General features: G+C 41.2%; 1 protein-coding gene across 4 annotated transcripts in view; it reads right to left on the reverse strand.

The window, feature by feature from the left end:
• Positions 1-1,164: 1,164 nt before the first annotated feature.
• Positions 1,165-24,575, reverse strand: part of gab1 (GRB2-associated binding protein 1) — a 50,859-nt gene continuing 27,448 nt past the window's right edge. For 2 of the 4 annotated variants that reach the window (XM_083979979.1, XM_083979981.1), the window contains 11 exons: positions 19,479-19,607; positions 18,726-18,891; positions 14,522-14,750; positions 13,097-13,773; positions 11,096-11,190; positions 9,673-9,973; positions 7,209-7,301; positions 6,030-6,123; positions 5,213-5,336; positions 3,106-3,234; positions 1,165-2,997 (listed from right to left, as the gene is read on the reverse strand). In XM_083979979.1, the coding sequence (XP_083836105.1) occupies positions 2,839-2,997; positions 3,106-3,234; positions 5,213-5,336; positions 6,030-6,123; positions 7,209-7,301; positions 9,673-9,973; positions 11,096-11,190; positions 13,097-13,773; positions 14,522-14,750; positions 18,726-18,891; positions 19,479-19,607 (2,196 nt within the window). In that variant the 3' untranslated portion in view covers positions 1,165-2,838. Of the gene's footprint in view, positions 2,998-3,105; positions 3,235-4,146; positions 4,223-5,212; positions 5,337-6,029; positions 6,124-7,208; positions 7,302-9,672; positions 9,974-11,095; positions 11,191-13,096; positions 13,774-14,521; positions 14,751-18,725; positions 18,892-19,478; positions 19,608-24,193; positions 24,536-24,575 lie in introns of those variants that run through there. The other 2 variants (XM_083979982.1, XM_083979980.1) reach the window with 2 other exon arrangements.

Genomic DNA, 24,575 nt, shown 5'->3' on the forward strand with positions numbered 1-24,575 from the left:
TAGCGTTGATTGATATATTGTAACTAACTTAGTATATGGTATAGAGGGTAAAGATTTAGTTATGGAGATAGCTTATATATTTATATTTATATTAATGATGATATGTATGTAGTATGTATTTATTTTGGTTATATAGATATTTATATAGAATATATTTTTGTAATTATATACTTATATGGATAATGATGTAGTATATATTTAATTTTGTAATTATACATTTATATAGATATTTATTAAGGTTACACATGGTATATACTTATATAGGTCTATTATGTACTGTAGTTAGGATGTATAGTTGCAAACCAAAGAGCAGATAAAAGGGGTGGGAAATTAAAATAAGTATTGTACTTCTTCCCACTTCCTTTTTCGGACAATGTGCGGTGTTTTGTTATGTCTTAGCTCTTTATTTTAATATTTTGTTTTTTCTCTTTTTTTCTATCTATTGTATGTACAATAGTTACATACAATTTCTTTTATTTTTATTTTTATACATGTTCGAAAATAAATACATTCAATTCATCCATTGACCTAATTCCTGTAATTATCCAGCAACTTCTGGGTCTACTTATAACAAAACCTAAACTTTGATGATCAACTTAGTACAAGGACGATGTGTCAAACAATATGATGTCACATCAGAGATGTTTATTTCCTAATCCTCCCTCCAAAAAATGCTCATCTTTAGCCCATGTCAAAAGGAATCTGTGGTTCAGTGCTTTATTGTGACATAGATTGTGATCAGCCTGAGGTTCACCTGTGCAGTAATCATCACACAATCAAACTGTTATTAGCATAATAGTCATCTGGGAAGAAAATCACTAGAAAATGTACAACCTGTACATGTTCAGTTTGGTTGTGTGAAATTTGGCTATGTCATGATTATTTCATCCTCAGGTATTAAGATTGTAAGATCATACCTGAAGGCTATTATTGGTAGGGATGCTTAGAAAAGCCTCTTGGAAAAGATGATAATTCATTAAAGCTCTAGGATTAACAGAGCTAGGAATATGTGCAAGCCAGTGTGTTTAATGATATAATCCTTCTTTTTTTTTGCACATATAAATGTGCCTGAGAAGATAAGGAAAGAAGAAAACTCAATAAAAAAATCATACTGAAAATTGTATGGAAGAAAGGCAACACGTGCATAAGAGGTTTGATTTTATTTAGTCCACTTTTAAAATTTACATTTCTGTCATTAAAAAAGATAAAGCATCATCAGCTTTGCAGTCCATATCACAAAGAGACTGCAACAAGGAAAGAGTGAAGTAGAATGTAGATGACTTAGTAGGCACATTTTTTCAGATGATACATATTAATCTAACTGATGGCAAAAATATGTACAGCAATGATTTTTATCTTGTGGCAGCACATGCTTGGGACTTCCGACAGAGAGTTCACAGGTTAGTAAAGCACAGATCAATGCAGACAAAGATTTTTCACTGCTTATCAAAGATGTATCTAGTTGACTACACGAGGCAGTCAATTTCCCAAAACTGTATGCCAGTTCAATTTGAAATAAATTAAACCAAAGAGGAGAGAGAAATGAGGAATATCAACGAACTTGTGAAACTAATTGACCAGCGCATGTCAAACTAAGCATTTCAACAGACTTTAGCAAATGTTCCTCCATATGAATCAAGAATACTGAGCTCAGTGGACACGACATCCACCTGATGAAATAACTTGAGAAATAAATTAGAAGTGGATAGTTGTATTAGTTTGCATTTTTAAGAGTACCTGATTTTCTCTCTGTAGCCTAAGTTTGATACCTTTGCATAACTTATAGAAAACCTGTCACGTTCTAAAAACTCACAGTAATTCATTCTTTATTCACAAGTCCTGATACCACCTAAGACAGGCACAGGATTCTACCCTGCAGAATCCACATACCTTTGAGCCAAACACACTGAATATTCCATACAAATAAAGGACACTTTTCCTGTTTATATACATAACACTTTTGTACAGTCTTTGCACTTCCATTATAACAGATTGAAGCGTCTCCACTTACAAAGTAAATGGAAATCAAATAATGTTCAGTGGATTAAACCTTGAGTGAATCCAAAGCTTAAAATTGAGCACTTGGTTACATGTCAAATGAACAAGTTCAACTGCCTTTGCACTGAAAGTAAAAAGTAATAAAACCCTATGAAATTCTGTCGTACTGGGTTATCTCAGGGATCTGGTTTGAGGCGGCCTCAGACACAAACACAGTTTCAGTCCTAGCCATCCACTCAGACCGAGTGAAAAACTGGTAAATCTGACCTGTGAATGGTGCCTATGGATACCTGACCCTGTTCAAAAAGGAGAAACTGAAAAATCAACACTGTTAACTGTTAGCTACGCTAACTAGTAGAGTGTTGCATCGATAAAGTAATGTGATCATGTTATCAAGTGATTTCACTTGCACTCACTTCAAAACAACATCAAACAGCATTATAATTTAAGGAAATGTTAACTCTGGATCAGCCCATCGGCTATTGAAAGGTGAAAAAAAAAAATCCAATATAGGAGGCAGTGAATGTTCAAAGTTCATGAGTCTGCTTGAGTCAAACCCCGAGGACAAGTCCAATCATTCCACCCGCTTTCATACTGCATACAGCTTATTCCTGGCCCGCAATTCTTCCTACAACTGTACACACAGTGCTGTTCTCGGCCTGACAGCAGTGTAAACTATAGACAGTTGAGTGGCTATGAAGCTCCACTGGCCCCTACACTCTAAGGATCTATTTGTGGTGGAACTTGACAGCTGGACCGCCCCAAAGTAGAAACCAGAACCAACACTAGGGTAAATGGCCCAATGGTTTGGAGGGTGGTTTGGTAGCTGTGACAACAGGATCACTTGGGTCCTTTGGAAGGGGTGTCTGTCTCTGTGGATTGGCGACCGTCGTTCCAGGCCTCTCGGGTGCTCTTAAGGGCCTGTGTCCGTTGCTGGTCCACAACCACATAGTCAACACGCTCATCTGATGCTGCCATGCCAGTTCCATTGCTTTTCATCTAGACAAGGAAAACCATACAGGTCAGTGCTGAAAATCCGTCAGACTTGTTGAAATATTGTGTGTGCAGCTCAAGTTGTTGGGATAATCAAGGTTCACTCCTTCATACCTTCCTTGGTGGGGTGGATTTGCCAGGGTCAAGATCCAAATCCAGGTACTCCACCTGTTTGTCTCCCTTTGGCTTCACCATGGGGCTGCTGCCACCATCTGCAGTCATGGGTGGACCAAGCTTCACGTTCTACATAAACCCAGGAAATAATTAATTACTGAGAGAAGAGGAACACTGAAGTCACATCAGAGTCAAACAGAGCCCACATTCAAAAACACTCCTGTGTTGTCACAATAACCAAGATGTTTTTTGTAAGATTGGTGTTTGATTTTTCAAGAAGTTGGCTCTTTCACTGCATGGTCTGCAATCCCAGACTGCATTCAGAGCTGTCTTTGGAGAGTAACATACATACTGATACTGATCGAACAACTACTAATGGTTTGTGGACTGGAACATTTAAAGGATGCAAAAGAAAGGGTTGCAATCGAGTGTTAAAGGTGTAGCACTCAATAAAACCACTATCCAAGCAAAATGGTTGTCAAGTGGTGAATTGTGAAAATATTTAAATGACATTTATCATTATTTGATCATAAAAATGTATTAGTTTAATTCATGAGCATCTTTTCATCTCATCCATGTCTGACAAGCAAACTGCATGCCAACACTGCAGTTGCTTCAGAGCTGTCCAAACCTCATTAAAAAAGATCAGATTCTCTGAAGAAAAGGTTCAGTGACATGCGATTTCCTATGTAAACATCAAATTATGCTATTGTGACAACACTGAGAACATGCTGAACCTACAGACAGTGTTACTTTCTAACTACAAGTGGGGTGAAGTTATTAGATCTAGGATGGTGACAAAACTAGAATACACTAATAATGATGAGAGTGATGGTATATACAGTATAATGTCTGAAAATCACTGCAAACTGTGTCCAAGCCACAGTTTGTAGCTGGTGTCGGGGGCTGAAATAAGCACAGCAACATCTGTTCTATGTACATGTATTTGCTAATGCTCTCATCTAATAACACCTGAGACTGGTGACCTCTGGTGTTCTGACAGGGCAGGCCATGCACGTCTAACCTGGCAACCCTGCTCACCTCCTCTATGGTGTCAAGTTCCTCCACCTCCCTCTTTACAGGGGTGATGGGGACTGTGCAGTAGAAGGACTCCTCTCTTTACACAGTAAGAAGGAAGTAGTCACAAAGGAAGGGGGAAAAAAAAGAGAACAGCAGATGGTCAAGAACAAAATGCAGGAAAAAGAAAATGGATGAAGCCAGAGTCTGGTGAAGTCAGAGAAATGAGGAACTAGGGAGAAAGAAATTAACACGTGTGAAGAAGGAACAGGAAGTCAGCAGACAATATTAAAGCAAATGTTGGAAAAAATTCAAACAGACTGTTAAAGCAAGAAACGTAGGAAATGGTTAATCTAATACCCAAACTGTAAGTGAAAGGAACCCTGTTGACGGAAATGTCATCCCATCAGTGAATAGCAAATGTACTTAGTCTTCAGGGAACCAATAAAGCAATTGTGCCTCTTTCAGCAGAATTACTGAAAGACTACAGGACACTACAACTTGATTCAATTTTACCCACTGCCCAAATGACAGAGATGGATCTTTTCAGCTACAGTAAGGGTACTGATCTGACAAAAAGCATTCTTGAAAAAACACAGTACCTGAAAAGCAAAAGACCAAAAACACAGGATATAGAGGATACAGAGAAAGCTGCAAAGAAAAGAGTTTAAGTGGCGAGGAGTCCGTCTGCAGCAACCAGTAATTTGTCAAGACTAATGTATGGCTTAGGGAGAGGAGCGAGGCCTGGAAATGAGATTTCTAACACTTTCTGAACAACAACTACGGCTTAAAATTCAAGGTTGTGAGGAGTTCAACCAGGAAACTGTTTATCGACCTCATATAAAATCTTCTACTCTATATATGGTGCATCTCTGGTGAAATCTGTCTGTAGATGTCATATGAATAAGTGCAACATAAATTCATGAACCCAATTATAACAACAACAACAACAACAACAACAACAACAACAGATTCAAAGTTAACATTTATCATATTATTTTGTAATTTTGATTATCTGTATTTTGACAAGCAAAGAAAAAAAAGTAATCATGCAACTTCTTATGTCAGAGGATAGTTATGTGTTACATACTGGATCATCTGTGGACATATTAGAGACCATGGCTACATAATTCTCTTCACACTCCTCGGAGTCAGTGCTGGAGGCCATGCTATGCACTGACGGGGGTCTCGCTGGCATTGGAAACCTAGAGAGACTGAGCAGCATTCACAATGTTTACACACCGACTTCAAGGCAAATACACTCTCTGGTGAGCACAAAATATAATACAGACATAACAGCCGCAGCAATAAACCACTGCAGCCAGAAGAGTCCCTGCAGCACGAAGCACAGAAATAGACCTCATCCCAGATAAGCCAACAAACTATGTTCAGTATGATGTAGCTCTGAGGCAGATCCCAGACCTGTTTGTATGAGCAGTGTTGCTCTGGTCACATAGTGACTCTCTAGTAATGCATGAAGTGTTAGTGCCTACTTCTTTAGTTACTGGTATCTACTACATAAAGGCATGTTCACACCAAAGAACATTTTTTCTACAAAAGAGAAGAAAACCTCAACTGCATTTTGTGTTGGCAATACAAAGAGTAGTTAGGACAACATGCACAGTTTCCATAACAACAATCACTGGCTTTAATCACCAGGAAATGAAGTGCATCGATTCATTTTCATTGTCCTGTGGAACTATGTTTCTCTGTAGGGTTTTAATTTTTCTCATCTTTGAAAAGCACTCCACAGGCACAGTGCTTTTTCTGTGACAGCCTGCCCAGATGACTTTCAACTAAAAATAAAAACAAGGCTCAAGGGAAAGCAGAGTAGTGTGAACATGCCCCTCAGGTGTTAGCTAAATGCAGAATAATGAAAAGTCCTGCAGAGCATTTTAAATACTTACTCCCGGGCGAATGAGCGTGTGACAGGTGAGCGGACAGGTGTGCAGGGCTCCTCCCATTCGGGCAGTGGTTTGATCTCCAGTGGAGCAGGTTTTCCTGAAGAAAAGTACACATACCAGTCAGTCACTGCTTAAGACTTAAGGTACATGTATGCAAAGGTGGATGTTCTGAACAGCAGAAACGCTGTATATGATTCGGTGTTTATCACCCTATGTGTGCATCAAATAGTGCTGTGTGTCATAAGAGAAAAAACTTTTGGTGCAAATCAGAACTACAACTAATGACTGAATAATGAACTGATAAGTAAATACCACACACATGACTCGATACACTCATTTTATCAGTTTCACAATTGCAAGTGGCTGAAGAACCTATGGTGAAACTTCCTTCTGCAGGAAATCTAATTTATGTGAGGATATTAAAATATGTTTGAGCCATAATATGAGCCATAAATGCTCTTTAGAGTTGGACTGAACCATTGTAAACTACATACAACTAAGAAGGTAGCTGCTTCAAGCACACAAACAGGAGAGTGGACATGGTCATTTATGTGAGTCTCTCTTTCATTAGATGATATCACTGTTCAATTTCCTCCTGACAAGCTATCTGCTTTTTTCCAGAGCCCATGTGAGAGTTTTTATGACAATAATCCTGTTGTTGCTTCTACATCTGAGTGTGTGTGTTATAGAAGCACAATGTGTTCAACAAAAATGCATTAAAAGAAATGTTTGGGGAAAAAGAAATGTTAGTAATTTATGGTATTTGGTTGACTGCTTATAAGAAAGTCACATCAGAGTGAGAGGATGTGTGGCAATAACAGTTCAGAACAGAAGTGAAGGTATGTCAGGAGGACTCTTCATGAACTCCAAAACTAACAGCTGCGGTCCATCATGCATGAAGTGCACACCCATCCGGGGATTTAGAACTTTTAGGCTCCCTTTAATATTTTATGGACCTATTTGGGTACCTCTGGATGGATGGTGCTCTTCACAAATAGTAAACATTAAAGTACATTTTAACTGATTCTGTTGCTCACACTTAAATCTCCTCCAGAACCAAGAGGCCTGAGAAACAAGAGAAATCCCACAGAACACTGTTTACAACATGCAAAGAGTCGAGATGAAGTAGAGTTTGGACAGGTCAAAGAATGGAAAGTTTTCAGTTCAGTGTGGAGTACCTACCCTTGCGTCGTCCCCTTGGGAATTCACCTACGGTTTGAGAGTCGGTTCGCTCTAAACCGACACCTTTTGCTCTTATTATTTTAGGACTCTGACCTGATTGGTGAAAGAAGACTTTGCTTATTACAAAAAATTTTGGGGTGATCACAACACTTAAGCCCTACTTTAACAACTGCTCTGCCATGCAAAGCAAAAGACGTGACTTTGCTAGACAACAAAACTACACCCTCGTGTACACCCAGTCACCTTTTTGTGCAGCACAGTTATCAAGAGGGTGATTGTCATGACAACAGCAGACCCATACTGCCCAACATGCATCTCAATCCATGCACCAATGCTTCCCACACAAAGACTGACATCACAGCTGTGCATGCACGATGAGCAGTGTATAAGCACCGAGAGGAATCATGTCATGTTGAGAAGAAGAGCACAAATAAATCTGCAGAACAGAGCAACTTACTGATGAGGCACACAGCTCATTTTACACTACAACACTGATCACAACATTTTCCTGCAGTGCCGACAACAGGCGTAATGTACCACAATCTCAAAACGAGGAAAATTAATTCAAATGGAATCACAAATAGTGTTAATGAAATGAAACCCACTGATGAGCTCAGACCACAGATGTCAAAGCCTTCACCACATACAGTACACAAAAGACAAGTCGAGTTGGTAGTGAGTAGAATTAGTCCAGAATAGAGACGAAGTTTGCATGGCTCATGGTAAAATAAATAGAGTAATTAATAATATGCACAAAAAACTCAAAGGATCATGTGATATTCTTGTTAGTAGGTTCATGCATATTCACTGCATTAGACATAAATATACAAATACATACTTTTGAATAGTGATACTACTCATAAATGCTTATTTATCTCCAGATTTACTCTGATTATCATGCTCACAGTTGAGAAGGTCTGCCAAAGATTTCTCTTCATATTTAAATTCACGGTGCTTTGTGCTGTATGTCTGTGTGCTATTTCTAATGACAGGTGCAGTGGGAAGTGAGGACTGAGTCTATGCTGTAATAATATCAAACAGCACCTTTCAAATCAGTTATAAAGGGTGTTACGTAACATAAAAAGACATCAGTGTGCTGCCATCAGAAGAGATAGCTGAACAGCAGTGTTTGCACTTTGCATATTTTCAACACTATCCAAAAATGGCTACAATGGATGCAATGACACCTCTGTCTCTTAACCAAAACACAAGACATTAAATAAAATGCTGTGGTGGTTCTAGATGTGACTTTAAAGTTAACAAAGAAAAGAGAAAAATCGGGAAACTCTGATTTAGAACAAGTGATACATAGCAAGAAAAACTATAAATGGCAGGACCCAAACTACAAATGGGCAAAATCTTCCACTCTCATACCTTTGTGGAAATGATGGATTACAAATGTATGTTCTGCACCCAGAGTATCAAGGGCTTTAGTAATACAGAAATACAGAGACTGAATTTTTAAAGATGAAAGACGGCTGTTTATGAGTACTCAAGATTCTGAGTTATGGCTCTTTTTTGAAACATGAGCAATGCCCTCAAATTGGTTGCTCTGTAATGGAGCAGCCAGATGATTTGGAATAATAAAAATCTTTTTATAACTTAAAGTCATGATAGTTCAGAGATGATGCTGCCAAATTTGGACATGACTGACTCGAAAGGTCAGAGAAAAAAAAGAGCGCATGGGAGGATTCCCCACTGGGTAATGTAAAACTCCATAACATGTCCTATTTTCCTCACTGACAATAACAGCCCTGGCTTTTAGTTTGGCTTTGTGATGACTCCCTGTCTCCCTGTCATTCTTCAACTCCCATTCTCTCGTTGCCCATTACTCAGCCTTTCAATCTGCCCAGATTGCAATTCCCTTTGCTATTAGGTCTTTCATCAAAGAGCTCCATTCAGATGATGGGAACAAAGGGGATGGAGGTGACCACTCCGGGCCTCGGTCACTCCATGGCACAGAGACCGGCCCCCTCCAAAATGGGCTACAGGGCCTCTTGAGCCCGGGACAAAAGTGCTTTTGACAAGGAGCTAACTGTGTTTGATGTAAGAAGATGTAGCAGGCACTACACTAATTCAGGTAAAATCAGCTGGTCAAGGACGCAGCGAAGGATTGAAGTTGGTTTTCAATACACCAGACAAAGCAAAGGAGACAAGATTAGGGAGAGTCTTTTTCCACATTAATAATGGCTAAACAAAGACACAGCTTTTAAAATGGGTGGAGATGATGGATTAATGACCATGAGCCAGCACCGAGAGTAGCAACTGAGTGTTAAGACAGAGCTTGCGGAGTCGTTGCATTAGTCAATACTGAGCATACTGAAGCAAGTTAAATGCAAGAACAGACTTCAAACACACATCAAAACCCGCAACACCAACATGATAAATCTAATCCGAATATCTATTATAATAGTAATATATAAGTCATAGCGACGCATGCATGCACACCTAACAACCAACTCACCTTTACGATCAGGTTTTAGATTTCGGTCCACAGGCGGGGGCTGGCAGTCGCTGAGCATTGGCCTACGAGGAGGGGTCTTGGGACTCGAGCGGAATCCCATGTGGGCGGGAGGGGGCACCTGCTTTCCCAGAGAGGAGAACTCCATGGTGCTGGGAGTCATGGGCACATAGTTGGGTTCATGTATTGGCTCTGTCAAACTGCCTGAGTGATGGTGGGACGGGGAATTGGCGCTCATGGGTACGTAGTTCTGGTCTACTTCCTCCGTGGACTGGCTACCCACGGGCATCATTCCTTTGTTTTTCTGAGGGTGACAAGACAAACACGCACATGTTCAGGAACACAAGCCAGCAAATCAATAAAGGAATTCATTCTGATAAGTGGTTTATGATAGTAGCCACTATCCAAGCACTGAGAAATTTTAGGTAGATGTTCAGGAGCAGTTGCTTACACACTCTACAACTAACTCAGCTCCACAGCTAGCTTTAATATTTAAAGGGACAACGAGGAGTTTCTATTCGGTTATAAAAAAGTCTCACGTTAATGTGGATGAATCTCCGCTACCCACACTTGTTAATGGCTCCATTTTCGATAAATATATCGTTCTGTCGCTATCGTTATTTTGTTATTATTAGTGGTGGCGGAAGTGCTGGTCGAGCCGACCAGCGTTTCCTTCGTTGCGAATCATGAGAATAACGCAGCCGCATCGCCGTTTATGGTCGGAACTACGGTGGTATGTGAACCTCTTTGAACCTCTGACTTTAATTATTGATGAATGAAAACATGAGTCTGTCTTGCGCCCGGTCAAAGAAATGTACGGTGCGCGCGGAGGCTCATAAATGTAGTGTGAAAACGCTTCGCTTTTCCAAAACTCCTCGTTGTCCCTTTAAGCATGATGGTCCAACTGGAAGCAAAACCGATTAGTTAAAACAAGACTTTGCTGAATTTCACATTCTGCTGAGTTTTCAAGCTTAACAGAATCCATCCAGTGTACTGAAATGATGATGAAATTAGCTGAAAGTAAACTCTTCTTTATTCTTCATCTATATCAAACAGCGTAAAGAAAAAAATAAAACCCTGCTGTGCCTCGTTTAACCATCACCCTGTCTATCTCTCTTATCCCAAAGTGAACTGATGTTGCTGTTACCGCCTGGAGAACAATGTGGCCATGACATGGTTTAATTAATTTAGTCAGACACAACACTGTAGCTATTTATTAAATTGTGCATTTTAAGAAAGTGCTTGTGCAGTTGACCCGAAGCTTTCTAATTCCCCAGAAGATGAGGAAAATTGAGTATACAATACTGCTTATATATTAGGCTTTTTACTTTCTTTGCTAGTCTTTCATTGCCTTAGTAGGGAGCGGAGGGAATGCAGAAAAGCCTTGCACAACAGGGTTCAACAGTGTTGTGATTTTATGACTTACAAAGTAGCTGTTGAAGCTTTCATTGAAGTCAAACGAGCAGCTTTTGTCGGAGGGGAATGATCTAGGAATGTCGTAGCAGTCCTGGGATCCAAAATCTGCACACAAAAAAAAAAAGACATCACATTATCACATATATACGCATAATTGCACTATATACTGGATGGTAAAAGGGATTCATAGTAGCAGTGATGGTTGCTGAACATTTCATTATTTCAACTGACAGCACAATGTGGAAATATTTAACAGCATCTACCATAGAGAAATGCCTTCATTTCAAGCCATTCTGTGCTAAAACATAATAAGGCCCAGATAAAATATGTGATTTGATGACTCTGCAAAGATACATTCACTGAGTGGGACAGAGCTCTGCGATTGTGTCTACGGGCTCTGCTGTGAGGTACATTATTATTGTTTTTTTGCATTCTCATTATGCACTGATGCAGTCACTAATGCATTTCACTTACGGCCACAAGAACCGCAGCAAATGCTAGGAAGAGCTTGTGCAGCAAATGAGAGTGTCAGCTGAGGAAGACTAAGTGGGGTAAGACCATAACGAGAAATAACTACAATGAGACATGTCATTTTTGTGAAATACTGTAACTGCATCCAGACAAATCAATAAAAAATATGTTCCAAATGGGTGAGATGAAATCCCATGCTTATTGCAGTGGGAATAGTTTACATGCGCTGGGTTATTTTTGCTCAGTGGTTCCTTATACTCTTCATTTTGCTCCCCTGACATCATCAAAATGCAAAGTAGGGGACCAATCCTTCAGACTAGTTTCATGGTCAGCGAAGTATTCACCGCAGCCTCAATGCTGTTCAGTGTGAAATTAGACAACAGACATACCTGGAGAACTCACCAACCATGCAATGCTCGTTTGACAGTTTTTATAAATGTTAACCACAGGCAAGAATAAAGACTGACTTTTGGCTTTGGTAAACAATTATCTTGCCACTAATACCTGTGTAATGACATTTGTCACCACAAGAGGGAGAAGTAAGAGGACGAATATACCACTTTGTGTCCATCTTTTCATCACAAGCCCCTCTCTTCTAACTAGAAAGTTGTCTCCTGTTTATTTTAAGTCATTCTACAGTGTTGTGCAGTGATCTAAGACCTGCACTACTGCAGTAAACCTTATCATTAGGACTACTTTATACTCCAATTTCTCCTTGACTATTGTGATAAAATGCAACACTAACCTATTCAGAGGAACTTATCAGGATCTGATTTGCCACATGAAAGCGACAATGGCACAAAGAAATTGCTGTTCCTAACTCTTAATTTAATAGATACTATAATATTTCAAACATCACATGCATTTGTTGTCAGACTTAGTGATATGGGCAGAAGACACCAAGTTTAGTCATGGTATATGCACAACAAGAAAGGTAGCGCTTGTTGACTGGCCAACAATTTCCGTGTCAAGTGAGGACACATGAAGATGATTCTTTATGTGTCAATCTTACTTTTAAATGTTACAACAGAGAGTACTGTTACCAATATTATGTGGAATTACAGCACAGACCTTTGCCAAGTTCCTTCAAGACCCTGAAGGCATTTACTGAAAACTCTGCTCTGTTTTGGTCTGATAAGCTTTTGACAATTTGAATGGACTGTTAACAAAACAGAAGACTAAAGGTAAAAAATGGGGTATGCAGCTGCAAGACAACATGCTAAGAGCTCTGGCGACGTCTCTTATCATCCATCAAAAGAAAGTGAAAAGGGTACCGAATGCAGACATAAAAGCTGTGCAAAAGCCTCATAGAGCCTTTGTAATGTGTCTAGTTGAAGTAAAATATCACTCCTCATAAAAAGGTCACAATTTTATTGAGGAAAGAGGCTTTGTGACTGTGTGTCCTGTTAAACACTATATTTAGATTTTTATATTTCTGGATCATAAAAGATATTCTCTTATTTCATAGTAATTTTCCAGCGCTATACTCCAACATCAAAAAAAGAGAAGAAAAAAAAACAACAACTCTCCCAACACAAACCTTTACGGAGGCGTGAACAGTCCACAGTGCCAATAGTGTTGCTGCGTAATGCCTTATGCCCAGCACTGGTAGGCACACAGTAGTTCCCATCCGTCTCTGATGCCGACCGGGGCACACAATAGGTGTCCGTAGGTGAGCGCTCAGCGGGGGGCGGTGGGGGTCCTGAGGTGGAACTTAGCGAAGGCTTTGGTGGTCTAGGAGGGGGGACTACATCTCCCCCGCCCTCTGAGCCTCCAACCCCCGTCGACGACGACAACGTGCGGGGCACCTGGTAGGTACAGTTTGCACCAGGTGTAGGTGGGATATCGTAACTGATAGAAAGGTTGCGCAACTGCGACTCCATTGAGGGTTTCCGCGACGGCGTGTTGAAGACGTAAAGCTCCGAGGCGTCCCCACTGTCCGGATGGGCCGAGGGGGAGGAGGCTGACTTGGGGAGCAGCACAGTGTCCTGTGAGTAGCTGCGAGGGAGGTGGTAAAGGCCGCCGTCGGCTGAGAGCGAGGCGCCACGTGATGGGGGCGAGTCGTAGATGGAAGAGGCGGAGGCCGGAGCCGGGTGCTGTGGGAAGAAGCCGTTGTGTTTAGCTGATGAGGTGGAGGACGTAGGTGTGCGGTGAGAGGGGAGGTTGTCATTCAGGTCTGTCTCTGAGGAGGTAGACTTGGAGCACTCAGCATGGGCTCTGAGAAGAGGGCAGATACATGCACCAGGAAATTAAATATCCACAAAAATATTCAGGTTTTAAAAAATTTAAAAAATTTAAAAATCGCAATCACCTCACAGTTTGCAAGTCATGGTTAGTATTCTCAAGTTCCAGTAAATCAAGATGCCTCATCATTGGCATCTGTTTTTATGCAGGCACTTTTTTGAGTTAAGCAGATGACTGCAGTGATAAGTGTCTGTTCTGTAATGTCTAAACATGCAGTGCTTAGTTATAGTGTTAGGTACAACTCAGTCAGTTTTGATCTACAAATTCACTCAAGTGTCAAACACCTCTAATCCAGCAGTAATTAGATAGAGATAGAAAAAGAAAAAACAACACGCAAGTGTACAATGTTTGTGTGTCTCTGTTGGTCTGACTTATTTTCTTTTTTTATCTACATGTGTAGCACTCCACACAAGCAGGCAGTTCCAGCTGGACGGCTGGCCACTCACAGACTAGTCTGTGGAGGAAGAGTCTTGCTCTCACACTCCTCCAGAAGCAAATACTCCTGGTCTCCCTCCAATGGAGAGTGAAGCGGCACTGAGCTACATACACCACACAGCAGAGACAAGGACAAGAGTGGCAGTACAGATGAAATGTACAAAAAGAATAGGGTGGGGGGGGAAAAAAGAAGATGTACAGACTAGAGAAGCTTACATCACAGTGTAGCACTCCAACACAGAGACTCATACATACAATAGCAGCCTACGTACACAAACTAACTCACCTGTTGGGTTCGGGCTTTTTGCTCTCACAGTTGGCCAGCCACAGGTAATCCTGAGGCTCCTCTGAGCTGGACTGAGAGTCCAAGTGACGTACACTGACCGGCTGGTATGGCGGAGGCACGCTGGACAGCACTCCTGCCGCTGGACCAACAATGTTACCCAGTGCTGGATGTGGTGGCGTGTCCACCACCAGGCCTCCGATGGCTGACTGGTGAGCAGCTTTTGCTGCCTCTGTGGAAAAGAACCAAGAAGCAAGCGATTAACTCCTCTCAAGACTCTGTTCCTGTTTATGTGTTGTCTTGGTTTGTATATCAGGCCATGTGTGCCTCAGAACACCAAAGGCCAAACACAATACAGGGTTTTCCACAGCAGACTGTAGAGGAAGTTTGTAATCACCACTAAATTTATCATCACCTTCACTGCCAACCAAAGAAATGAGTACACATAACATAATCTTGAGGGGAAAGCAGCAGCAGTTGTGCCCCTTTGCACAAGAAGCACCATATGAATGAATGACGTTATTGTTTAGACTGTAATCTAGTGACTAATTTGATCACAATAAAATTAGATGGCGTCATGATCTGTCAGACTCAGCTCAGCAGATGTCAGTGAATGACTGATCAGGCTTTACACACTGTACAGCGGCTTGTAGCAATTACTCAGGGCAACACAAGGCTCAGATTTGATTAGGCTATTAAAAGCAACATATTTACACCATGTGAAGTAGAAGTTAGATATTCACCAGCTGGAGACGCATGAACAGTTCCTTTATTCTTTTCAGACTAACTCACTGAATGTATTTCATTAAATCCAGAGGACTAACCTTACTGACCTATTTCTTACTTCTGTCGCATTGATCCAATTATAATCCTGATGTTGGATTATAACCATATTGTTGTGTTTTCAACTGTGGTAAACTATGACCCCTACTGAGCCCACTGTTTAAAGAAGTCAGGATCTGCTTGCTGCTTTTGTGGACTCGCAAAGCCCATCGAGACGGTAAAGGTGATATTGGTGACCGATGATATTAGGAAGAAAGTAAACAGTAAGCTGTGTTTGCTGATGTCAACCCCAGCAGAGTAAACTTGGCCCCAAGCTGTTTCCTAGCAACCCAATTCCAATGTAAGAGTCTATAGAGGGATTACCAGCCTACGTCACAGACGTTCTACTGCGCATGTCGCCTGCAGAAAGAGAGCAGCAAGAGCCGTGATCGTGTCTTTTTGTGCTGGAAGTTGCACTAATTGTTTTGATAAAAATAACAAAACGCGCAAATTTAACAGAATACCGTCAACTCGCACCCCTTTCAAGGCAAACGAGAGAGAAAATAGTACATTGGCGATTAATTTCGAGCAATATAACGTGTTAGATACGTTGGTTTGAATGGTGATAAAGCTAAATGCTCACAGGCACAGCTGTAACGTTAGAACTGCAGCGAATGAGTTGTGAAATGTTTACTACGACAGTGACTGAAGACGAGGTCACATACTAATGGAAAGCAAGCTGACATTAATTAACGTTAAGCTACATTGTTTTAGATTACCGGTACATACTCAGCCATGCATGTAACGTTACAGTTACGTTATGCAGTTGTTCCAGACTTTAGACATGTCCGTCCTCTTCCCTCTCTGACCAGGCAGCATCAGTCCTCACCTATGGTCCTCACAGACACTGAGTTTTGTAATCGTGAGTATTTTCCTGAACATGATTGTCTGTTAAATAGCTGTAGGTAACGTTAGGGATGCACAGTGACAGTGTTGTTTTTACCGATAACCGACGCCGTGCTGTGAGAGTCCGTGGCTTGTCCCGTGGCTGAGTTGCCGTTGCCGCGGTACAAACTCGATCCTCCGTCCTGACGTTTTTTTTTTTTTTTTTCCTGCCGTTATAAAACCTACAGTCTATGTATAAAACACACACTACATCAGTAGGTGATAAACTGTTGTGGTAGGCTGACAACATCGCTAGCTAACACCGCTTTGACTACACTAGATCCATGGAGGTAACCATGACAACCGGTTCTTTCTGCAGTCAGGTTGCGCACGCATCCTGATTTGTTGGTAAACAGATAATCCCTCTATAGTCACCTGCAGCATTTCGACTGACACCACCTCAACATTACATCTCTGTTAACATCTGAACTTGAGGAGCTGGCAGACAAGGACAGAGCTCAGATAATTCTTTGCAACAGCTCCCAATTCTCTCTTTTACAGACTCAACCAAAACACAGCAGCTCTTAGCCGCCTGGAACTAAAGCACAGCGTACCCCTATTCAACTGATCCAGGAAAACCACAACAATCAATAACCTCACTTGGTCAGATTTCCTGGGAGAAATAACAGTACACAGTCCAGCTTAAGGTGGAGGGATGTGGTATGTATACGTGACAAGATTCCCTAAATAACACCAACACTGGCTGCTGATATCAAGTTCAATCTCACTGTCGTCACTGATGTGAATTTAGACAACAAACACCGTACTGATCAAGTATTTCTACAACACTTTTTTCCCCACGTCATCCGACACATAAACACATAAAATCCACTTAAAAAGCTTCACTAGTCACCGTTTGAATTCAGTGTTTGCCTTCAGAATCCCACACACTCGTTCTCACACAGCAGCGTTTCCTGAAGGTCTCTGCTTTGTCACATTGAGTTTTCAAATATCAGAGTCCTTTTCAAAGCCCCTCTGCTCTGCAGCTGATTGTTGTACCACACAGAGAAGCCAAGATGCCTGATGCATATGCTGGGTGAGATATATCTATGCTTTCATTCCACATCTTTCTACTTTCTTCTTTTCACGGTCCTCCCACTCTCTATAACTGCCATGGTTATATCTCATGCAAGGTCCCCTCTTTCTCTCCTTTTTAAAGTCATCTCTCTCTCTCTCTTTACAGGCATCATTTGCTCCTCCCTTTCCCCTGCTATCTTCTTCCCTATTTCCTATTTGTTGGTTGAAGGTTTAAGTGCTGATTCATACAGGAAGAGGGAAAATCCCCTCTGCTCACACTCATCTATACCTCCTACACCATTCATTCCCCAGCCCTCGTAATGTTCTCTCCTCTAATATCTGCCCGACCATGAAGCACTCTAGCGTGGCCACACACAACAGAAGAGTAGGAGTTGGGTCTTGCATGCAGAGAGAGAAGAGTAAGCGGCCGCAAAAGAGAGAGCCAAGGACATTCTTTTGTGAGAACAGTGAGGAAGGCTATCTGCAAAGATACTTGTCTTTAGACCTAGTTTCTCCTTGAATAGTCTCACTGTTTGTTTTCATGTGCTAGTTTCAATAATCCTGTCGCAGAAGTGCCATGAATGCCGTTAACAGGGCTGCCCTGCAACACTAGCTATGTATCTGAGGTGGAGGCACAGTCACAATACTGTGGGTAGGATGACCTTGGAGCAGCATAATTAGTGACTCAGTTGCCAGTTTTTAAAATATATCCTTCTCGTCTTAGTGGCTTGATATGCCAGACAGTGAATTCAATGCAATTTATATGCCAGTTAATGCCATTAAAATGCTTAGATATGGAGAGGGGGGGGGGGAAACCATAGTGGACCAAAGCTAATAGCCTAACTTGCAATCAGCCTCAAAGACAGAGAGAAAGACGGGGAAACAAGAGTACGTAAACGAGAGAGAATGAGAACCAGATAAGAGGGACAGAACGAAAGGGAGACAGTGAGACCAGCAGGCACACACAATGCTTTGATTATCCAGTACTGGGAACAAGAGTAATGTGAGCCTCAACATAACACATGGATCAACACATGGATCATTAGACCTTGGCTGAGAACTATGCTGAATACAGGCCTTCTGGCACATTCAGCTGGTTCACCTAACTCCTTCTGAGAGAAAGAGGCAGATATTTGAGAGGCACAACAGTCAAAAGAGAGACCAATCAAATCTACAGCAGTTAGCCAGTACGCGCTAACGCTGTATTGCTGAATTCCAGAAATACATTTGCTCACTGCTGGCGACAAAATGCACCCTGGTTTACATACAGCTGCCACATAGGAATCCAGATTTCCCCGGATTGATGCACGCACATTATAGAAGGTGTTTATGACATGTGGCCAAATGCTATTTGTTTTTAATGGTCTGTGAATCAAGTATGAATTTCGTCACACTGGCAACACAGTGCCAATCACAGTGGCTGAAACGTAAAACAATTTCAGCAGTGATGTGTGGCCAACTATCCAAGTCCAGTCCTCCTTACCGTCATCAGTGGGGTTAAAACCACAGATGTCACAGATGCAGCGAACCCACTTATTCATTTCTTCTTCAGTGTCAGCCACCAGGTAGAAGACACGGTCAATGGTCTTGATGTCGAATATGAAGCTGTGCTCCAAGTCCTTCTTATTGAATGTCAGCCCAGCGTCCACCTGAGGGAGCAAACCACAGCCCTTAGTTTAACATGCCACCGGTCAAGACAGAAGGGAATGAATGAATGTTTAATTTCTTTAAAACAATGACATGTGACTTAAAGGGGAACTATGCAAGTCTGGTCGCTTTTCCTCTGTTTTGCTAACCCTCCTCCTGGCCATGTGCATTTGTTTTCAACGAAGTCGGTGAAAAATCAATCAACATACATACATACATAACGTTACATATCATATAGATGTTACAACGTGTATATTTGTAGTCTTATCTGTCATAAACAAGAGATTACAAATGACGGGGTGCGTTTGTGTCGTGGTGCTGCAGAGACGAGAGCTAGGACACCAGGATCTAGCGGCGCTAGGTGGAAGGCAGAGAGTCTCCATTCTCCCTCGTAACAAGTTACATGTCATTTATTTAACCATCACAAATACTCCAAAGCTGAGAGTTGCGAGAGTTGAGCTAGAAATCCTGCATAGTTCCTCTTAATGTATCTGTGAGGACAACAGTGGCTTAAATCTGTGGCTCAGGTTTAATAATCAATCAATGCGGAACTGTGGCTCTTCAATTTGCAGGCTGGTAGTAACTGTACCTGCTCACACAAGTTGAGATCAATCACGCGGATGGGCTTCTTGGCATGGTCATTCTTGTAGTACTCCAACACGTCTGGGTCGCCTGTCAGACGGCCACTGCGAAGAACAAACCACCGCTTCTTCCATGCCTGCAGGGTGAGCACAGAAATGAGGCCAAAGGTTATTTTTGTGTTCTCACAATGACTGCTCCATTCCCAACTGACCACAGGCTGGCCAAATGCTTTATTTTTCCAGTTTAGCCAATGTGTCCTAGCATAGCTTGTGTCTCTGTGTGCATTCTCCATCCAGCTGCACTGCCCTCGCTGAAAAATACTGAGAGCCAGAGGGAAGAGGCCCGCAACCAGAAATATGTGTCTGGGGATAACCAGAACAAAAGCCACATAGTTTGGTCTAGCACCCTGATTGGGGTGAATAACCAAAATCTATAAGAAGAAACAGGCAATTAGGTCTTTTCTTTCAAATGGGATTTGTTGTCTGTGAGAATATGTCACCACAAAGCAGACACAAGAGTTTAAATTCAGAGAGAGCAGACACAGAAGAACAGACAGAATTTATGACTTTCGGTCTGTGTACATAAATAAAAATTAAAGTTTAGTAATAAAAACCTTATCTGACAATTAAGTACATTAAAGAGAACACAATGAAAGACCAATTGCTTCCTGGGGGAATTTAATAAATCAAAGAAAACATGAAAAAAAAATCACACATGCCTCTGTTATTTAAAATGCAGCTTCAAAATGTATCATGCATATTACAGCTTGTTTGAAAGATAATGGTCAATGAGAGTGAAAAGACCTGTCTGCAGGCTTTTAATATGAATTCAGAGCTAATTAACTTTGCCTCTGAACTGACACTGTGAACTTTATTTGCCATTTTTATTTGCCACATCATGCTTTGTAGTTTTACCCAGAGTACATATCCAGGAGTAATTTATTTACATGCAGACTCAAGGAGGTCACAAACTCTTGATTTAGCTGAGTCATGGCAGTGAGGCTCGCTCAACATTTTGTTTTGGGCTCAAAATAAGCTCTCCTCAAAATAGAAGCTAAACCTGTCTGGGACATGACTGGATCCTGTCGTAAGATACAGGATTCATCTGAAAATGTCTCACTTCCATCTATTGCTTAAGCAAGTTTCACCAGCCAAATAGTGCAGTACTAAAAAAGAAAAACATGTACGCTAAAATGAGATGATCAACCAAATACCAGGAACTTTCCCAGTGCTGTTTGAAATGTAAGTTTACAATGACAAACGAGACCCATACAGAGATCAGATAGATCAGGAAGCATACCAACAGAGTGTGAGGAATGCAAACTAAAGCTTTGTTGTTGTTGTTTTGGGGTAAGAGTTTGACGGTATTAACAATGCTGTGGGCTTGGGTTTTTTCATCCCTAAACTGTTTTTCCATCCACAGGGTGTCCTTTGTTAGTGGGCCAAGCCCCGGACTGAGACAGCATGAAGAGCATCAGACCTTTCCCTCCGAAAACAGGATGAAGAAACGAGCAGAGCTGCAAAGCCCCGTGGATTTTAAACTGCAGGCACACAAGACATACAGAAACCTCATGCACAAAACACTTAAACATTCAATAACACACATCCCACACTAACGCGCTGCACTCACACACACACAGCACATGTTTCACACACACTGTAGTTCAAAAGGTCCGTATTATATAATCACAAACACACCCGCATAGTCCAAATGAGGCCTAAACCTATTAAACCGACATCCTTTGAGCCGGGCCTACTTAAATACCAAATTTAACCATAAAAGCTGAAGTGCAAAGACAACAGTGATGTGTCTGTGTTATGTTGGTTGAATAAAGACAGTGGGTGTGGAGAGGCAACCTCTCTCTCTCTCTCTCTCTGGCACATGACAAAGCAATCGTGGGTCAAGTTACCCTGTGGGGAACAGAAGGACCGAGAGCTTAAGTTACTGCAAGGCCAGGCCCGCCCAGGGTGAGTGTGTTGACAAATGGGCGAGTATATGCTCAAGACAGAGAGAGGCAAACGAGACCTGTTCTCTGCTTAACTGCTTAATAGTCAAGGAGTAGACGTTCCTTTAGAAATTCATGAGGAAACAACAGGTCATTTACAGTTAAAAGGAAGTGGACACTGTACACTTTCAAAGAACCCACATAACAACTGGATCAAAAAGTCAAAGTGAAGACAGAAAGTCAGCTTAAGAACTGTGCTAGGACTTGCCAATAGTTTTAAGACAACAATGCTGTGATCTCACTGAGATATTTGTGAAGCTTAGTCAAGTAAACACAAGAGAAGAGCAGGCAATATACACAGTCATCGTAAAGGCGGCTGTGTTCAGACTCAGTACAATTAAAAATCAAACTGCACTTAACAACACAAACAGGGACTGCAAAGTCACACTATATAGAATCAATTGCAAACATGTTATCAGGGATATGGATCACATCAAGTATCAAAAAGGGAAGCAATAATCAATGGGAGCAACAAAGAAACAACAAATACAGCCAACAGGAAAGAAGGACCAAAACATTAACAGGCTATAGAAAAGTTTGTGCACAAAAATGAAATGGGTCAAATTCCTACTGAGGAACTATTCAAAGATAATGGAAAACAGTCAATACTTGTTCACTCCTGCATGTTCTCACTGGGTACTCCAGTGTCCTCCCACAGTCCAAAGGCAGGCACATTAGGTTAATCGGTGATTGTGAAGTGCTCAAAGGTATGAATGTGAGTGGCTGGTTGTTTATCGCTATGTCAGTCTGACCACGGTGACCCCTCCAGGAAGGGCACCCTCCTCCACCCTAGCTGGGATTGACTCAAGCCCCCCATGACCCTGTAAGGATATGCAGTAAAGCAATTTTTTTGGGGGAAAGGGAAAAATTGAAGTGGATAAAATCAGTTATTGCAGGCTTAAGGCGCCTCATTACCTCACACAAGCCTCCTTATGAACCAGGACGACCACTCCGGTACAAATCTTTGAGTTGTTTCAAAGGGAAGCAAAAATAATTCTGGGATGACCTTTGCTTTTAATTATGACCTGAGCAGGTCCATAGTCTGCCAAAGGATCTGGGAATCTTTAAACCGAGATATTTGATTAGAATGTTTTATTATGGTCATTTATTTATCATAAAATGTTTCAAATCCAATGTTAATGTTAAATTCCAGTGTAATATGGTGTCATTCTCAGTTTTAAGGGGTAGTTTGAGAGTCATGGGGCTGCAGCTCTGAAGAGAAACTGCGCTCAGTGCTACATTAGCATGGTTACACCACTAGTTCTAGGATGACAAGCTGTGTGGTAGCTGGAGCATCTATCCACCATCTGTGGGCTTTCACACAGATTTCCTCATGCACAATTGTACACACTTGCTCTGTTTTATAACTGTGATTTGTACTATCCATTCAGTAAGAGACACATGCATAAAATAAGTACTTCATTATATAAGAGCATGTTGCAAGAATGAGCCCTTTTGGCATTTTTGCACTTCCGGTTTCCTTGACCCTAAGTCAATGGGGTTTTTGGTTCAGCACCTTGAATAAGACATTTTCACATTTTATTTTAAAATATTAGGTTGTGGTGACACTGAAATCATGCAACAGTGGTGTAGCAGAGGTTACAGCCAAACATTACTAGCATTTCACTAATGTGTAATATAACATGTAAAGTCTTGTAAACATTGGTTTGTCCCAGAGTTTATTTTCTACAATAATTCAAAAACCAATAGAAAAATTCAACTGGCTTTTTGTTGAGGGAACCAGACTGATGCCAACTTCCTGGTTGGCCAACAAAAGTACGGTATGCCATCTTTGCAGCACTTTCTAATGAACAAATGAAAACAACGTATAAATGTATAAAATCATATGGCAAAACATGTCAACATTCCCATCCCGGTGCCATCTGCCCCAGATACTCATCAATTATACTAATTATCAATATACAATTAATGAACAGGAAAAGAAGACATAGGAACATCCCTAATTTTTTATAAACAAAAGACACGAGGTAACTAGGAGACATCAGCTTCAGGCAAGAAATTTACAAGCCCTGTATTTACCCTGTTAACAGTAAAACTCATCTGTGGGCAGAAATCACATTTCTCCTTCCTAACTCTTTCCATATTTCCATAAACCAGCACTGGCATTTTAAAAATGTAATACTGATATGCACTTCATCCTGAAGTGTTCTTTCTTCTTTTTTTATAACTGGCAGCGCAGTGGGAGAACAAGCCCTTGTAGTAAGAAAACACAGTCGTTTTTTTTTTCTCTGAAGTGTGAATATGTGCTTATGTGTCTGAAATTAAAAATATACTAGTTCTGCTGAGTAAACTGCCTTTGTAGACTTTAAATTGACTTTTGTTTCACATGCAGTTGGGCTCTGAATTTCACCAACAACCTACATCTGACCTTGCTTTACCTTCTACCTTTCCTCTTAAATAGTTTAAGGAAACTAAGTTATAGCCACCATCACTGACAACCAATGGGCTGAAGGAAACTGCTCCAGTGTCCCCCACAACTGCCTTATTCAACCTCAAATGGAAAAAAATGTCCACCAGAATCATTTGACATGTAATATAATCACACAGCAGTTCCACACATTGTTGGTTTAAGTGCATGTAAACACATAATATTACACTGACAGAACCATAACCGCACACATGCTCTTAACCAAACACCACTAACACACATTGAAATAATACGGCCAAACACTGTGCAGTAGTCCACCATTACATACCTCCTGTCAAGGCTCATGAGGAACACATTGAAGCTTGTAGTCCTGCTTCTGCTATCGTATATTCCATTGTAGCCAGTGTTGTGTTGAATTAAGGGCTGAATCCCAAATAGTCAAGGTAAAGATTGCAGCACTTAATTAATTACAGGATACATGTATATCCATTCCAGCTTTCCTTAATACACCAACAGATTCTGAACCACTCAGCTCACTCAACAATCAGAGACCACTTCAGCTTGTAGGAGTCTAGTGTTCACTGCACCAGGGTTGGGAATGGGACGGCATGGGACGATAGTGGACTGAGATGGGGAGGGCTCCCCTGGCATGGCAGCTGTCCCCACCAGCCCTTTTTCAACCCCCTCCCCCCTTTTCTCCAAGCATTCTG

The sequence above is a fragment of the Trachurus trachurus genome, assembly GCF_905171665.1.
Source record: "Trachurus trachurus genome assembly, chromosome: 1".
Lineage (NCBI taxonomy): Eukaryota > Metazoa > Chordata > Actinopteri > Carangiformes > Carangidae > Trachurus > Trachurus trachurus.